This window comes from Oncorhynchus masou, chromosome 28 (assembly GCF_036934945.1).
Source record: "Oncorhynchus masou masou isolate Uvic2021 chromosome 28, UVic_Omas_1.1, whole genome shotgun sequence".
Taxonomy (NCBI): domain Eukaryota; kingdom Metazoa; phylum Chordata; class Actinopteri; order Salmoniformes; family Salmonidae; genus Oncorhynchus; species Oncorhynchus masou.
The window spans coordinates 81,611,254-81,628,074 of record NC_088239.1 but is presented as its reverse complement, the minus strand read 5'-3'; the positions used below and the strand labels follow the sequence as shown (position 1 = coordinate 81,628,074).

General features: G+C 55.3%; 1 protein-coding gene across 2 annotated transcripts in view; it reads left to right on the top strand.

The window, feature by feature from the left end:
* The window catches only part of mapkap1 (MAPK associated protein 1), a 184,247-nt gene that overhangs the window by 89,305 nt on the left and 78,121 nt on the right, over positions 1–16,821 (top strand). For both annotated transcript variants that reach the window (XM_064943569.1, XM_064943568.1), the window contains 2 exons: positions 9,868–9,975; positions 10,655–10,795. In XM_064943569.1, coding sequence (XP_064799641.1) covers positions 9,868–9,975; positions 10,655–10,795 — 249 coding nt within the window. The remainder of the gene's footprint in view (positions 1–9,867; positions 9,976–10,654; positions 10,796–16,821) is intronic.

Sequence of the window (16,821 nt, the reverse complement as noted above, 5' to 3'; positions counted from 1 at the left end):
TCAAGGGCAATGAAATTCCATTATCTTGGCTTTAATGGATTTCGCCTCTGAGTTGTCTCCCTGAAATGCTCTTAGTCTTTCACAGGACTGATTGACTTGTTGACTGCTCGTTTCACACAGCAGGCGTTGTGTGGACTCGGTTCGAAATGCTGTGTTGCACGTGTAGCGCAAAATATTACGTGGCGTTATTACGTCGTTTACCTACGTTATATAGGTATGAATGGTACCTTTAACATCGACGTTAAACTAGACATCAAATCAAATTTTATTAGTCACATGCGCTGAATACAAGCAAGGTGTAGACATTGCAGTGAAATGCTTACTTACGAGCCCCTAACTAACTAACTGCCGTTTCAAAACAATATGGATAAGAATAGACATCGGCTAATACCGATGTTGGCATTTTTGGCTAATATCAGCCGATTCCGATACGTTCACCGATTTATATCATCCATCCCTAGTATAAAGGAGGACTACTTTTTCACTTTCTGGGGGCTTTTTGCTTGAAGTGTGAAGTCATAGTTACGGGAATAGAAACCTCTTGGATTGCAACTGAAACCAATTTGACTGAAATTGCCTCAATGGCTACGGGAATAAATATTATTCTACAGCCCCCTACCCTTAAGACACAGATGTTCATGCTCGCGCATAACACACACTCACACACACACACACTCACACACACACACACACACACACACACACACACACACACACACACACACACACACACACACACACACACACACACACACACACACACACACACACACACTCACACTCACACTCACACACACACAGTGCCCAATGAGAGTTCTTCCCACAAAAGTGTTTGAAATGATCTAATTCGTCAAAGCGTTCCCAATTGCTCATTTGACGGAAAGGGGAAAAAAAAAAACTTGAACTTGTTTAATCATGAAAGCCCCTCTGCAGCGCCTTGGCGAAGGATAAATACCTCACGGTCTCCTGAGGTAAACTACATCACCAGCTCCCCAACCTTTCAGAAACAGGGGGAGCTCTTCCACAGCTACTGAGTGGGGGGCCATTATCCCTGTAACGTTTCCAGATTTGGGCTTTTACCTCTTCAACAGTGTCACTTTTAGCTCTCGTTTCAGGTGAGAGCTGCCTGTGAATAGAACCAGAGGGTTGCCAGTTCCTCTGGGAATTTGGATAGGTTAAGTGCGAAAGAGTGCACAAAAGGAAAGGGAAGACAGAGTATTTCTGAATGTCTAGCTATGCCAAGCAAGGCAGCCATTTTAATGGAGAATCTTCCTCCTTGTGGGTAACACGACACTGACTGTAATGTGCCAGCGATTAAAGATAATAACAGATAATCGTTACAATAACAGTGAGCTCAGCGGACACTATACCACACTCAGACACACCGACACTCTGGCTCTCTATTGGTCAGACACACCAACGCTCTGGCTCTCTATTGGTAAGACACACCAACGCTCTGGCTCTCTATTGGTCAGATATACCAACACTCTGGCTCTCTATTGGTCAGATATGCCAACACTAGCTCTCTATTGGTCAGACACACCAACACTCTGGCTCTCTATTGGTCAGACACACCATATCGTCTAGGACATACTGTATAGCTTGACGTTATACTGTATAGCTTGACGTTATACTGTATAGCTTGAAGTTATGCTGTATAGCTTGACGTTATACTGTATCTAGCTAACATTGAGCACATGTCCTCTTTTAAGGGTTTCATGGGGGCATCCCAGAGTATGGTCTTTTATGTCCTTGTTTTTAAAAACCAATATGTTCCTCTCAGGAGTATAGTCACCCACAGATGTTCTCACAGAAACTTGCACCCTTGTGATTTATTTTTTCCCCAGTGAGACTGCCCAAATTAGGATTATTTTTTTTAGTTATTTTTCGCTCTAAATGTTGGTGTTAGACTACGCCGTATGCGTAACCTTTGCCCTCAACATATTTGCGTCGTATTCCCCGAGCAGTGGCACTTCAGATCCTTTTCAGCCATCTGCAAAACAGACAGGGGTCAAAGGTCGAAGCATGCCTCTTCTGTAAAGAGATACAATGGAGTACCATAGGGCTTAGTCCTGATCCCCTTTTCATTCTCACTCGGTACCTGCTCTATCTGGTGCCATTACCAACGCTGCCATACGTCTACACAGACACCCACCAAATCTCACAGAGAGACCCCTTTGAGTCCAGTGAAGCGTGGCCTCCTTGCCTGACCTGGCTGGCATGGTGGGAGCTCAGGTGATGCTTTGGATTTATTTCTAGATCCATTTTGCAGTCCAGGAACCTGAGTGATGGTGATTAGGTTGTGGCCCCAGTGTCTGTGGAAAATGGTCTGGTTGATAACCCCAAACACCACCTCTCTCTCTCTCTCTCTCTCTCTTTCTCACACACACACACACACACACACCATCAAAGAGAGGGCTACTCTCTCATTTACATTTAGATGAGTATTGATTATTTATTTACTCACTAGAGTGAGACTCTTTTCCAATCTTCTTTGTCTCTCATGCTCTCTTTCAATCTCTCCTTCGCTTTCTTTTCACAATAAGAGTTCAAGGTCTCGCCATCTTGCCGTGCTTGAATAATAATTTTTACCTCTGCGTTTTTTACAACAATGTATTTTTTTTATATATTTTTTTTAACCTGCGTATAAAAGGGGATCAACGGTCTGAGTTTGCTCCAAAAAAATACTGGTATTGGCCATTTTAGGTTTCATTGGCTGATGAAGTGACCTTTTTCACAGAATCCTTTTACATAGTAGCATCTTTCCATGCCTTTTTTTCTATAGCGGGAGCTTAACATAAATGTGCTCTCCTTGACTGATCGTGTTAATCCCAGTTCTACCAAACACCCGTTAGGTCAAACCAACAGCAACAGTGAAGAATTGCCAGGAACCAAACATACTTCATCATAACGTGCTGTTCAGAATTCGTCTAGACAGACCCGGGATCCAATTGAATGTAGCCATGCGGCCATTTTATGTATGAAATTCATCTCGGTACTCTGCAAGGTGACACGACCTCTCCTTCCTTAAGGGCAGAGTGCTTATCACCAACAGCCCTCTCTCCACTCCCTTCTCCCCTCCACTAAATCTGCTTATAATCAGATGGGCCCCAGTCCATAAGGACGTTCGAAACACTCAAACGTCCCCCAAAATATCACATGAAGAAACAAAATCACCCTGCAACGCAACCCGACATGTTTCTAAAAGGTAAACTGAATGAAGTGGCCCGACGTGGATACTCTAAATGCTATGAAATATGACGTGGTGTGTGAAGGTGAGAGAGGGGGGGGTGTATAAAACGGGTGGGTCTGTGCCAGAAGATAAGGGGGTATTGAATGGGGCTCGAGCACATTATCGAGCAAACTGTGGTGACATTTGGGGAGGAGGTGATGGCTGGGCCTAGGACGACGCGTGTGTCTGAACTGCAGATGAGGTCTGAAGCTCGGGGGGGAGGTGTGTGTGTGTGCACCTTGCCTTTGTCTAACGTGAGTAGGTGTGTCTATTTGTGTTTGAGAGTCAACTGTGTGTTCACGTTTTTTGTGTGTTTTTTTTTTTGTATGTTTCTACATGTTAGTCATTAAACAGACGCTTTAATCCAGAGCTGTTTACGGTTGGTTCATTCATCTTAAGATGGCCAGGCGAGACAACCACATCTCAGTTATACTAAGTGTATATTTCCTCAATAAAATAGCTATCAGCTAACAGGAAAAAGTGAAGTGTGAACCGTTAGTTCACGAAAGGCAAAAAGGGTGTTACTTTTTTAGTTTATTTACATTTTTTGTTGTTCATTTTTCTATGTGAACAATGAATGAATGTATAGAAGAGTCTTGTAAACAGTAAACGACATGATGGGCAGTTGGCCTGATGGAGCTGGTCTCGTTAACCAATCAGATGTTAGTTGCACCCAGGCTTAACTAAGGATGGTAGTTTTCTTTCCAGCGTTCAGTTTCAGTCATCGTTTCATTTTAGTTGTTCGAGTTGGTTTTACTCCTTTGAACTGCGCAGTTAGCTCACACCTACACAGTCCTTTCAACAGTATTATAAACACACACATTCACCCAGTAACAAAGATATTATACACACACACACACACACACACACACACACACACACACACACAGTAACAAACATATTATACACCACACACACACACACATTCACCCAGTAACAAACATATTAAACACACACACACACAGTAACAAAGTTATTATTCACACACACACCAAGGCAGGGCATCTTTTCCTCTCAGCATATGGTTTTTGTCGGGAGAGCTTTGGCATTTTTTTATCCTGGTGATCATGTCCTTTATCAAGGCTCGCTCCAGCCTCACAACATCGTGCTCCGCGTCATGTCCTTTATCAAGGCTCGCTCCAGCCTCACAACATCGTGCTCCGCGTCATGTCCTTTATCAAGGCTCGCTCCAGCCTCACAACATCGTGCTCCGCGTCATGTCCTTTATCAAGGCTCGCTCCAGCCTCTCACCATCGTGCTCGCGTCATGTCCTTTATCAAGGCTCGCCCCAGCCTCTCACCATCGTGCTCCGCGTCATGTCCTTTATCAAGGCTCGCCCCAGCCGCTCACCATCGTGCTCCGCGTCATGTCCTTTATCAAGGCTCACCTCGCTCCATGCTTTATCGCTCGCCCAGCCGCTCACCATCGTGCTCCGCGTCATGTCCTTTATCAAGGCTCGCTCCAGCCTCTCACCATCGTGCTCCGCGTCATGTCCTTTATCAAGGCTCTCGCCCGGCCGCCACCATCGTGCCGCGTCACCATCAAGGCTCGCTCCGGCCGCTCACCATCGTGCCGCGTCATGTCCTTTATCAAGGCTCGCTCCAGCCGCTCACCATCGTGCTCCGCGTCATGTCCTTTTTATCAAGGCATGTCCTCCAGCCTCTCACCATCGTGCTCCGCGTCATGTCCTTTATCAAGGCTCGCTCCAGCCGCTCACCATCGTGCTCCGCGTCATGTCCTTTATCAAGGCTCGCTCCAGCCGCTCACCATCGTGCTCCGCGTCATGTCCTTTATCAAGGCTCGCTCCAGCCGCTCACCATCGTGCTCCGCTCCAGTCATGTCCTTTATCAAGGCTCGCCCCAGCCGCTCAACGCGTCATGTCCTTTATCATCGTGCTCACCATCGTGCTCCGCGCCATGTCCTTTATCAAGGCTCGCCCCAGCCGCTCACCATCGTGCTCCGCGTCATGTCCTTTATCAAGGCTCGCTCCAGCCTCTCACCATCGTGCTCCGCGTCATGTCCTTTATCAAGGCTCGCTCCAGCCGCTCACCATCGTGCTCCGCGTCATGTCCTTTATCAAGGCTCGCCCCAGCCGCTCAACATTGCTCCGCGTCATGTCCTTTATCAAGGCTCGCTCCAGCCGCTCACCATCGTGCTCCGCGTCATGTCCTTTATCAAGGCTCGCCCCAGCTGCTCACCATCGTGCTCCGCGTCATGTCCTTTATCAAGGCTCGCCCCAGCTGCTCACCATCGTGCTCTGCGTCATGCAGGAAATAGAAAAGGTCATTTTCCGTGTTCGCCATTAGTCACACTCTTTCGCCCTCCACTCCGACTCCACATCTAAGCAGTGACCCCCCCCCCCCCCCCCCTCGAGGTTCGTGGCCTCTCTACCGAAGACACCGAGGTAGAATTCTCCTGCACCTTCTAGCGTATTCTACACCCAATTCAAAGTCGTAGCGAAAACTACGCTGCTCTGAGTCAAACGGTGATTAGAGCAAATGATTAGGGTAACATTACAATATTTGACCCACCACTATGATACAGCTGCTTCTCGCACGTTCATGTTTGGTTACCTTGTGACGATACACTCCCAGGTCTTCAAGGCATATTCTTTTGATGGCTCGCTGAGGCTCGGGTGACATTTTGGAAACCCGCGGTATATGAGAAAGGGTAAATATTGCCCAAAGTCTTTTTCCCAAAATAGGATTTTCTTTCTTTTACTATAAAAAAAAATATATATATATATTTTTTTTTTTGTGAGAAAGAAAGCAAGAGAAGGATTGGGAATGCATTCCATCCCCTCTTCTTGGTTGATTTTCTTTTAGGCCACCGTTACATAACATGGGAACATTGCTGGGTGGGTTGGACGGCGAGGGGCTTTCAGATAGAGATAACCACCGGGAATGTCTACATCCTGTGCCATCTTTCAGAAGCAACATGTATTGATTCTGAAGGACAAATTTGATTAAAATTATATCTTTAGATATAATACGATGTGCCTGTTTCACATCACCAGTCACTTGTTAATTTAATCTCTCTTTGTCGCTGATACTTCTTTTTAAAGACTCTCTGGTTTTTTGTTTAAAAAAGCTATGACATCACCACGTCTACATGTCATAGATGAATTCTTTCCCGAGCAAATCAACCGCTTGACTGATCACTGGTAGAGTGCATTTTTTTTTTTTTTTGGGGGGGGGGGGGGGGCTTGCAGACAGAATGCAAAATGTCACCTAACTTCAGTGGACATTTTCGGTTGTGCTTTATCCAACGTGTACTTTTGCGTCTGTAAATGTAACGTTTTCCTGCTCTTGCATGCCGGCGCTGAAGAGAGCCAGCCCAGTCTAACTCTAAAGAGGAACAGCAAAGCTGGAGCAGCAGACGCCCAACTCCCTGTCCCTCATCTAGTATCGTTTCTTCTGTTACCAACGTACAGTTTGACTTTATTTCTTTGTTGGACGTTTTCCGAGGGGATATAATTGCATCTCCTGGGCCCAAAGAGGTCACCTAAAAATGGGTCCCCATTATGGAAGCTCGGAGTCGCCACAAAGAAAAGAAAAGGTTTGCGAATCTAATTGGGCTCCCGGTTACGGCCGTCTAAATACGGAGGTGGAGCGCTGACCTTGGCATGCCTGGAGCCAGAGATGAATAGAGACTGGAGGGAGGAGAGGGACGGAGAGAGAGAGAGAGAGAGAGGGAGGGAGAGAGGGCTTTGACATGCCTGGAGCCAGAGATGAATAGAGACTGGAGGGAGGAGAGGGACGGAGGGAGAGAGAGAGGGGGGGGCCTTGACATGCCTGGAGCCAGAGATGAATAGAGACTGAGGGTAGGAGAGGGACGGACGGAGGGAGGGAGGGAGGAATGGAGGAGAGGGAGGGAGGGAGAAGAGGGAGGGAGGGCCTTGTCATGCCTGGAGCCAGAGATGAATAGAGACTGGGGAGAGGGGAGGGAGGAGAGGGAGGGAGGGACTTGAAATGCCTGGAGCCAGAGATGAATAGAGACTGAGGGGAGGAGAGGGACGGAGGAGAGGGAGGGAGGGACTTGAAATGCCTGGAGCCAGAGATGAATAGAGACTGGGGGGAGGAGAGAGGGAGAGAGGGAGGGAGGGAGGGAGGGAGAGAGGGAGGAAAGGGAGGGCCTTGAAATGCCTGGAGCCAGAGATGAATAGAGACTGAGGGGGGAGAGGGAGGGAGGAGAGGGAGGGAGGGACTTGAAATGCCTGGAGCCAGAGATGAATAGAGACTGGGGGAGAGAGGGAGAGGGAGAGGAGGGGGGAGGGAGGAAAGGGAGGGCCTTGAAATGCCTGGAGCCAGAGATGAATAGAGACTGAGGGGAGGAGAGGGACGGAGGGAGGGAGGGAGGGACTTGGCATGCCTGGAGCCAGAGATGAATAGTGACTGGGGGAGGGGAGAGGGAGGGAGGGGGAGGAGAGGGATGAATAGAGACAAGAGGGAGGGGGAGGGAGGGTCTTGAAATGCCTGGAGCCAGAGATGAATAGAGACTGGGGGAGGAGAGAGAGGGAGGGAGGGAGAGAGGAGGGGGAGGAGGGAGGGCCTTGAAATGCCTGGAGCCAGAGGGAGGGAGGGAGGAGAGGGATGAATAGAGACAAGAGGGAGGGAGGAAAGGGAGGGCCTTGAAATGCCTGGAGCCAGAGATGAATAGAGACTGGGGGGAGGAGAGGGAGGAGAGAGAGGGAGGGAGGAGAGGGAGGGAGAGAGGGAGGAAAGGAGGGCCTTGAAATGCCTGGAGCCAGAGATGAATAGAGACTGGGGGGAGGGGAGGAGAGAGAGGGGAGAGGAGAGGGAGGGGGAGGGAGGAGGGACTTGAAATGCCTGGAGCCAGAGATGAATAGGGACTGGGGGAGGAGAGAGAGGGAGGGAGGGAGGAGAGGGATGAATAGAGACAAGAGGGAGGGAGGGAGGAAAGGGAGGGCCTTGAAATGCCTGGAGCCAGAGATGAATAGAGACTGGGGGGAGGAGAGAGGAGAGGGAGGGAGGGAGGGAGGGGGAGAGAGGGAGGAAAGGGAGGGCCTTGAAATGCCTGGAGCCAGAGATGAATAGAGACTGAGGGGAGGAGAGGGACGGAGGAGAGGGAGGGAGGGACTTGGCATGCCTGGAGCCAGAGATGAATAGTGACTGGGGGGAGGAGAGAGAGGGAGGGAGGGAGGAGAGGGATGAATAGAGACAAGAGGGAGGGAGGAAAGGGAGGGCCTTGAAATGCCTGGAGCCAGAGATGAATAGAGACTGGGGGGAGGAGAGAGAGGGAGGGAGGGAGAGAGGAGGGGGAGGGAGGAAAGGGAGGGCCTTGAAATGCCTGGAGCCAGAGATGAATAGGGACTGGGGGGAGGAGAGAGAGAGGGAGGGAGGGAGGGCCTTGACATGCCTGGAGCCAGAGATGAATAGAGACTGGGGGGGGAGGGAGAGAGGAGAGAGGAGAGGGAGGGAGGGAGAGAGGGAGGAAAGGGAGGGCCTTGAAATGCCTGGAGCCAGAGATGAATAGAGACTGGGGGGAGGAGAGAGAGAGGGAGGGAGGGAGGGAGGGCCTTGAAATGCCTGGAGCCAGAGATGAATAGAGACTGGGGGGAGGGGAGGGAGGGAGGGAGGAGAGAGGGAGGGCCTTGACATGCCTGGAGCCAGAGATGAATAGACTAGGGGAGGGAAGGAAGGGAGAGAGGGAGGAAAGGGAGGGCCTTGAAATGCCTGGAGCCAGAGATGAATAGAGACTAGGGAGAGGGAAGGGAGGGAGAGAGGGAGGAAAGGGAGGGAGGGCCTTGAAATGCGTGGAGCCAGAGATGAATAGAGACTGGGGGGCCTGGAGCCAGAGAGGAAGGAGAGAGGGAGGGAGGGAGGGAGGGAGGGAGGGCCTTGACATGCCTGGAGCCAGAGATGAATAGAGACTGGGGGGAGGAGAGAGAGGGAGGGAGGGAGGGAGGAGAGAGGGAGGGCCTTGACATGCCTGGAGCCAGAGATGAATAGACTAGGGGAGGGAAGGAAGGGAGAGAGGGAGGAAAGGGAGGGCCTTGAAATGCCTGGAGCCAGAGATGAATAGAGACTGGGGGGAGGAGAGAGAGGAGAGGGGAGGGAGGGAGGGAGGGAGGGGGCCTTGACATGCCTGGAGCCAGAGATGAATAGAGACTGGGGGAGGGAGGGAGAGAAAGGGAGGGGGAGAGAGAGAGGGAAGGAGAGGCTGAATGCAGCCTTTTGTTTGAGCTGAACCAAAGGAGTGGCCAGGATGGGGATGGGATTGTGGGTATAGGAAGAAGAGAGGAGCTGTGACCCCTGTGGCCTTGGTCTTGACGAGTGTGTTGGGAGCCAAAGAGCATCCCGGTTGCTTGTCCCCCGCTAATTCCCCTTCCTCCTCCTCTTCCTCTGTCTGCCTGCCTTCATCCCTTTCTCCCCGGTTTCCACGTGTCTTGGTTCGGTTCTTTTTGTCGACGCCCAACAGACGCACGTACACGAAACATCAACTATTCTAAATCACACCGTAGTGTAACCTTTAAAAGATGTTAAAAGTATTTTCGGTTAGTTTTACTTCCTCGTTCGAAGCCGGTGTGTGCAGTCGACTGTATATGGTAATCCATGGGTCTCTGTGGAGTCAGTTGTTGCATTGCGTTTGACCCTGTATTTGCTGTGCCACAGGTCCCATGTACCGTCTGGAGAGGCAGACGGAGCCCAACGTGCCCGTGGATCTAGACTGCAGCCTCGAGAGCCAGAGCACCCTAGAGTTCTGCCTGGTCAGGGAAAACAGTGAGTATTCTGCACCGGTCTGATCTAGGATCAGCTTCACCTTCCCCCAACCGTAGCCCTTAACAATTAGTGACAGAAATGTAAAAAACTGACCCAAGATCAGCATCTAGGGGCACCTTCACCCTACACAGAGTATCCTCCTGGGTAGAGTCAAGACCACTAATGGCCTGAATATATGTGAACATATTTTTATAGTCTGTGCTTAACTTCTTCTTCAATGCAAGGTTTCGCCTACTCTTGGTTTTGAAAGTAGTCTCTGGTTTTTCTCCTCCTCTCTCTTTCCGAACCCCTCTTTCTCTCTCTCTCTCTTTCCGAACCCCTCTTTCTCTCTCTCTCTCTTTCCGACCCCCTCTTTCTCTTTCTTTCCGACCCCCTCTTTCTCTCTCTCTCCCACCCCTCTTTCTCTCTTTCCCACCCCTTCTTTCTCTCTCTTTCCGACCCCTTCTTTCTCTCTCTTTCCGACCCCCTCTTTCTCTCTTTCCGACCCCCTCTTTCTCTCTTTCCCACCCCCTCTTTCTCTCTTTCCCACCCCCTCTTTCTCTCTCTTTCCGACCCCCTCTTTCTCTCTCTTTCCGACCCCCTCTTTCTCTCTCTTTCCGACCCCCTCTTTCTCTCTCTTCCCCCCCCCTGTTTCTTGCTCTTTCCGACCCCCTGTTTGTCTCTCCGTTCTCTCTGTCAGGCTCCAGAGGAGAGGACAGTTCAGAGGAGGATCCACCCATGGACATCACCACGGTGCAGGACATGCTGAGTAGCCACCGCTACAAGTCCTTCAAGATCAGCATGATCCACAAGCTCCGCTTCACCACTGACGTACAGCTTGGTAAATATCCCCCACCCCACACTGGCCTGACCCTACTACCTCCACCCCACACTGGCCTGACCCTACTACCTCCACCCCACACTGGCCTGACCCTACTACCTCCACCCCACACTGGCCTGGCCCTACTACCTCCACCCCACACTGGCCTGACCCTACTACCTCCACCCCACACTGGCCTGACCCTACTACCTCCACCCCACACTGGCCTGACCCTACTACCTCCACCCCACACTGGCCTGACCCTACTACCTCCACCCCACACTGGCCTGACCCTACTACCTCCACCCCACACTGGCCTGACCCTACTACCTCCACCCCACACTGGCCTGACCCTGGTCCCCCACCCCACACTGGCCTGACCCTACTACCTCCACCCCACACTGGCCTGACCCTACTACCTCCACCCCACACTGGCCTGACCCTACTACCTCCACCCCACACTGGCCTGACCCTACTACCTCCACCCCACACTGGCCTGACCCTACTACCTCCACCCCACACTGGCCTGACCCTACTACCTCCACCCCACACTGGCCTGACCCTACTACCTCCACCCCACACTGGCCTGACCCTACTACCTCCACCCCACACTGGCCTGACCCTACTACCTCCACCCCACACTGGCCTGACCCTACTACCTCCACCCCACACTGGCCTGACCCTACTCCCTCCACCCCACACTGGCCTGACCCTACTACCTCCACCCCACACTGGCCTGACCCTACTACCTCCACCCCACACTGGCCTGACCCTACTACCTCCACCCCACACTGGCCTGACCCTACTACCTCCACCCCACACTGGCCTGACCCTACTACCTCCACCCCACACTGGCCTGACCCTACTACCTCCACCCCACACTGGCCTGACCCTACTACCTCCACCCCACACTGGCCTGACCCTACTACCTCCACCCCACACTGGCCTGACCCTACTACCTCCACCCCACACTGGCCTGACCCTACTACCTCCACCCCACACTGGCCTGACCCCTACCTCCACCCCACACTGCCTGACCCTACTACCTCCACCCCACACTGGCCTGACCCTACTACCCCACCCCACACTGGCCTGACCCTGGTACCTCCACCCCCACTGGCCACCCTACTACCTCCACCCCACACTGGCCTGACCCTACTACCTCCACCCCACACTGGCCTGACCCTACTACCTCCACCCCACACTGGCCTGACCCTACTACCTCCACCCCACACTGGCCTGACCCTACTACCTCCACCCCACACTGGCCTGACCCTACTACCTCCACCCCACACTGGCCTGACCCTACTACCTCCACCCCACACTGGCCTGACCCTACTACCTCCACCCCACACTGGCCCCCTACCTCCACCCCACACTGGCCTGACCCTACTACCTCCACCCCACACTGGCCTGACCCTGGTCCCTCCACCCCACACTGGCCTGACCCTACTACCTCCACCCCACACTGGCCTGACCCTACTACCTCCACCCCACACTGGCCTGACTGGCCTCCTCCACCCCACACTGGCCTGACCCTACTACCTCCACCCCACACTGGCCTGACCCTACTACCTCCACCCCACACTGGCCTGACCCTACTACCTCCACCCCACACTGGCCTGACCCTACTACCTCCACCCCACACTGGCCTGACCCTACTACCTCCACCCCACACTGGCCTGACCCTACTACCTCCACCCCACACTGGCCTGACCCTACTGGCCTACCTCCACCCCACACTGGCCTGACCCTCCACCCCACACTGGCCTACCCTCCACCCCACACTGGCCTGACCCTACTACCTCCACCCCACACTGGCCTGACCCTACTACCTCCACCCCACACTGGCCTGACCCTACTACCTCCACCCCACACTGGCCTGACCCTACTACCTCCACCCCACACTGGCCTGACCCTACTACCTCCACCCCACACTGGCCTGACCCTACCCTCCACCCCACACTGGCCTGACCCTACTACCCACCCCACACTGGCCTGACCCTACTACCTCCACCCCACACTGGCCTGACCCTACTACCTCCACCCCACACTGGCCTGACCCTACTACCTCCACCCCACACTGGCCTGACCCTACTACCTCCACCCCACACTGGCCTGACCCTACTACCTCCACCCCACACTGGCCTGACCCTACTACCTCCACCCCACACTGGCCTGACCCTACTACCTCCACCCCACACTGGCCTGACCCTACTACCTCCACCCCACACTGGCCTGACCCTACTCCACCCCACACTGGCCTGACCTCCACCCCACACTGGCCTGACCCTACTACCTCCACCCCACACTGGCCTGACCCCTACCTCCACCCCACACTGGCCCTACCCCACCCCACACTGGCCTGACCCTACTACCTCCACCCCACACTGGCCTGACCCTACTACCTCCACCCCACACTGGCCTGACCCTACTACCTCCACCCCACACTGGCCTGACCCTACTACCTCCACCCCACACTGGCCTGACCCTACTACCTCCACCCCACACTGGCCTGACCCTACTACCTCCACCCCACACTGGCCTGACCCTACTACCTCCACCCCACACTGGCCTGACCCTACTACCTCCACCCCACACTGGCCTGACCCACCCCACACTGGCCTACCCTCCCCCACCCCACACTGGCCTGACCCTACTACCTCCACCCCACACTGGCCTGACCCTACTACCTCCACCCCACACTGGCCTGACCCTACTACCTCCACCCCACACTGGCCTGACCCTACTACCTCCACCCCACACTGGCCTGACCCTACTACCTCCACCCCACACTGGCCTGACCCTACTACTACCTCCACCCCCACCCCACACTGGCCTGACCCTACTACCTCCACCCCACACTGGCCTGACCCTACTACCTCCACCCCACACTGGCCTGACCCTACTACCTCCACCCCACACTGGCCTGACCCTGGTCCCCCACCCCACACTGGCCTGACCCTACTACCTCCACCCCACACTGGCCTGACCCTGGTCCCCCACCCCACACTGGCCTGACCCTACTACCTCCACCCCACACTGGCCTGACCCTGGTCCCCCACCCTACACTGGCCTGACCCTACTACCTCCACCCCACACTGGCCTGACCCTACTACCTCCACCCCACACTGGCCCGACCCTACTACCTCCACCCCACACTGGCCTGACCCTACTACCTCCACCCCACACTGGCCTGACCCTACTACCTCCACCCCACACTGGCCTGACCCTACTACCTCCACCCCACACTGGCCCGACCCTACTACCTCCACCCCACACTGGCCCTGACCCTACTACCTCCACCCCACACTGGCCTGACCCTACTACCTCCACCCCACACTGGCCTGACCCTACTACCTCCACCCCACACTGGCCTGACCCTACTACCTCCACCCCACACTGGCCTGACCCTACTACCTCCACCCCACACTGGCCTGACCCTACTACCTCCACCCCACACTGGCCTGACCCTACTACCTCCACCCCACACTGGCCTGACCCTACTACCTCCACCCCACACTGGCCTGACCCTACTACCTCCACCCCACACTGGCCTGACCCTACTACCTCCACCCCACACTGGCCCAACCTACTACCTCCACCCCACACTGGCCTGACCCTACTACCTCCACCCCACACTGGCCTGACCCTACTACCTCCACCCCACACTGGCCTGACCCTACTACCTCCACCCCACACTGGCCTGACCCTACTCCTCCACCCCACACTGGCCCCAACCCTACTACCTCCACCCCACACTGGCCTGAACCCTACTACCTCCACCCCACACTGGCCTGACCCTACTACCTCCACCCCACACTGGCCTGACCCTACTACCTCCACCCCACACTGGCCTGACCCCTGGTACTACCTCCACCCCACACTGGCCTGAACCCTACTACCTCCACCCCACACTGGCCTGACCCTACTACCTCCACCCCACACTGGCCTGACCCTGGCCTGACCCCCACCCCACACTGGCCTGACCCTACTCCACCCCACCTCCACCCCACACTGGCCTGAACCCTACTACCTCCACCCCACACTGGCCTGACCCTACTACCTCCACCCCACACTGGCCTGACCCTACTACCTCCACCCCACACTGGCCTGACCCTACTACCTCCACCCCACACTGGCCTGACCCTACTACCTCCACCCCACACTGGCCTGACCCTGGTCCCCCACCCCACACTGGCCTGAACCCTACTACCTCCACCCCACACTGGCCTGACCCTACTACCTCCACCCCACACTGGCCCAACCCTACTACCTCCACCCCACACTGGCCTGACCCTACACCTCCACCCCACACTGGCCTGACCCTACTACCTCCACCCCACACTGGCCTGACCCTACTACCTCCACCCCACACTGGCCTGACCCTACTACCTCCACCCCACACTGGCCTGACCCTACTACCTCCACCCCACACTGGCCTGACCCTACTACCTCCACCCCACACTGGCCTGACCCTACTACCTCCACCCCACACTGGCCTGACCCTACTACCTCCACCCCACACTGGCCTGACCCTACTACCTCCACCCCACACTGGCCTGACCCTACTACCTCCACCCCACACTGGCCCGACCCTACTACCTCCACCCCACACTGGCCTGACCCTACTACCTCCACCCCACACTGGCCTGACCCTACTACCTCCACCCCACACTGGCCTGACCCTACTACCTCCACCCCACACTGGCCTGACCCTGGTCCCCCACCCCACACTGGCCTGAACCCTACTACCTCCACCCCACACTGGCCTGACCCTACTACCTCCACCCCACACTGGCCTGACCCTGGTCCCCACCCCACACTGGCCTGACCCTACTACCTCCACCCCACACTGGCCTGACCCTACTACCTCCACCCCACACTGGCCTGACCCTACTATCTCCACCCCACACTGGCCTGACCCTGGTCCCCACCCCACACTGGCCTGACCCTACTACCTCCACCCCACACTGGCCTGAACCCTACTACCTCCACCCCACACTGGCCTGAACCCTACTACCTCCACCCCACACTGGCCCAACCTACTATCTCCACCCCACACTGGCCTGACCCTGGTCCCCACCCCACACTGGCCTGACCCTACTACCTCCACCCCACACTGGCCTGAACCCTACTACCTCCACCCCACACTGGCCTGACCCTACTACCTCCACCCCACACTGGCCTGACCCTACTACCTCCACCCCACACTGGCCTGACCCTACTACCTCCACCCCACACTGGCCCGACCCTACTACCTCCACCCCACACTGGCCTGACCCTGGTCCTCCACCCCACACTGGCCTGAACCCTACTACCTCCACCCCACACTGGCCTGACCCTGGTCTACCTCCACCCCACACTGGCCTGACCCTACTACCTCCACCCCACACTGGCCTGACCCTACTACCTCCACCCCACCTCCTGACCCTACTACTGACCCTCCACCCCACACTGGCCTGACCCTACTACCTCCACCCCACACTGGCCTGACCCTGGTCCCCCACCCCACACTGGCCTGACCCTCCCCCACCCCACACTGGCCACCTGGCCTGACCCTGGTCCCCCACCCCACACTGGCCTGACCCTACTACCTCCACCCCACACTGGCCTGACCCTACTACCTCCACCCCACACTGGCCTGACCCTACTACCTCCACCCCACACTGGCCTGACCCTGGTCCCCCACCACACACTGGCCTACCTCCCCCACCCCACACTGGCCTGAACCCTACTACCTCCACCCCACACCCCAACCCTACTACCTCCACCCCACACTGGCCCGACCCTACTACCTCCACCCCACACTGGCCCGACCCTACTACCTCCACCCCACACTGGCCCGACCCTACTACCTCCATCCCACACTGGCCCGACCCTACTACCTCCACCCCACACTGGCCCGACCCTACTACCTCCACCCCACACTGGCCCGACCCTACTACCTCCACCCCACACTGGCCTGACCCCTACCTCCACCCCACACTGGCCTGACCCTACTACCTCCACCCCACACTGGCCTGACCCTGGTCCCTCCACCCCAC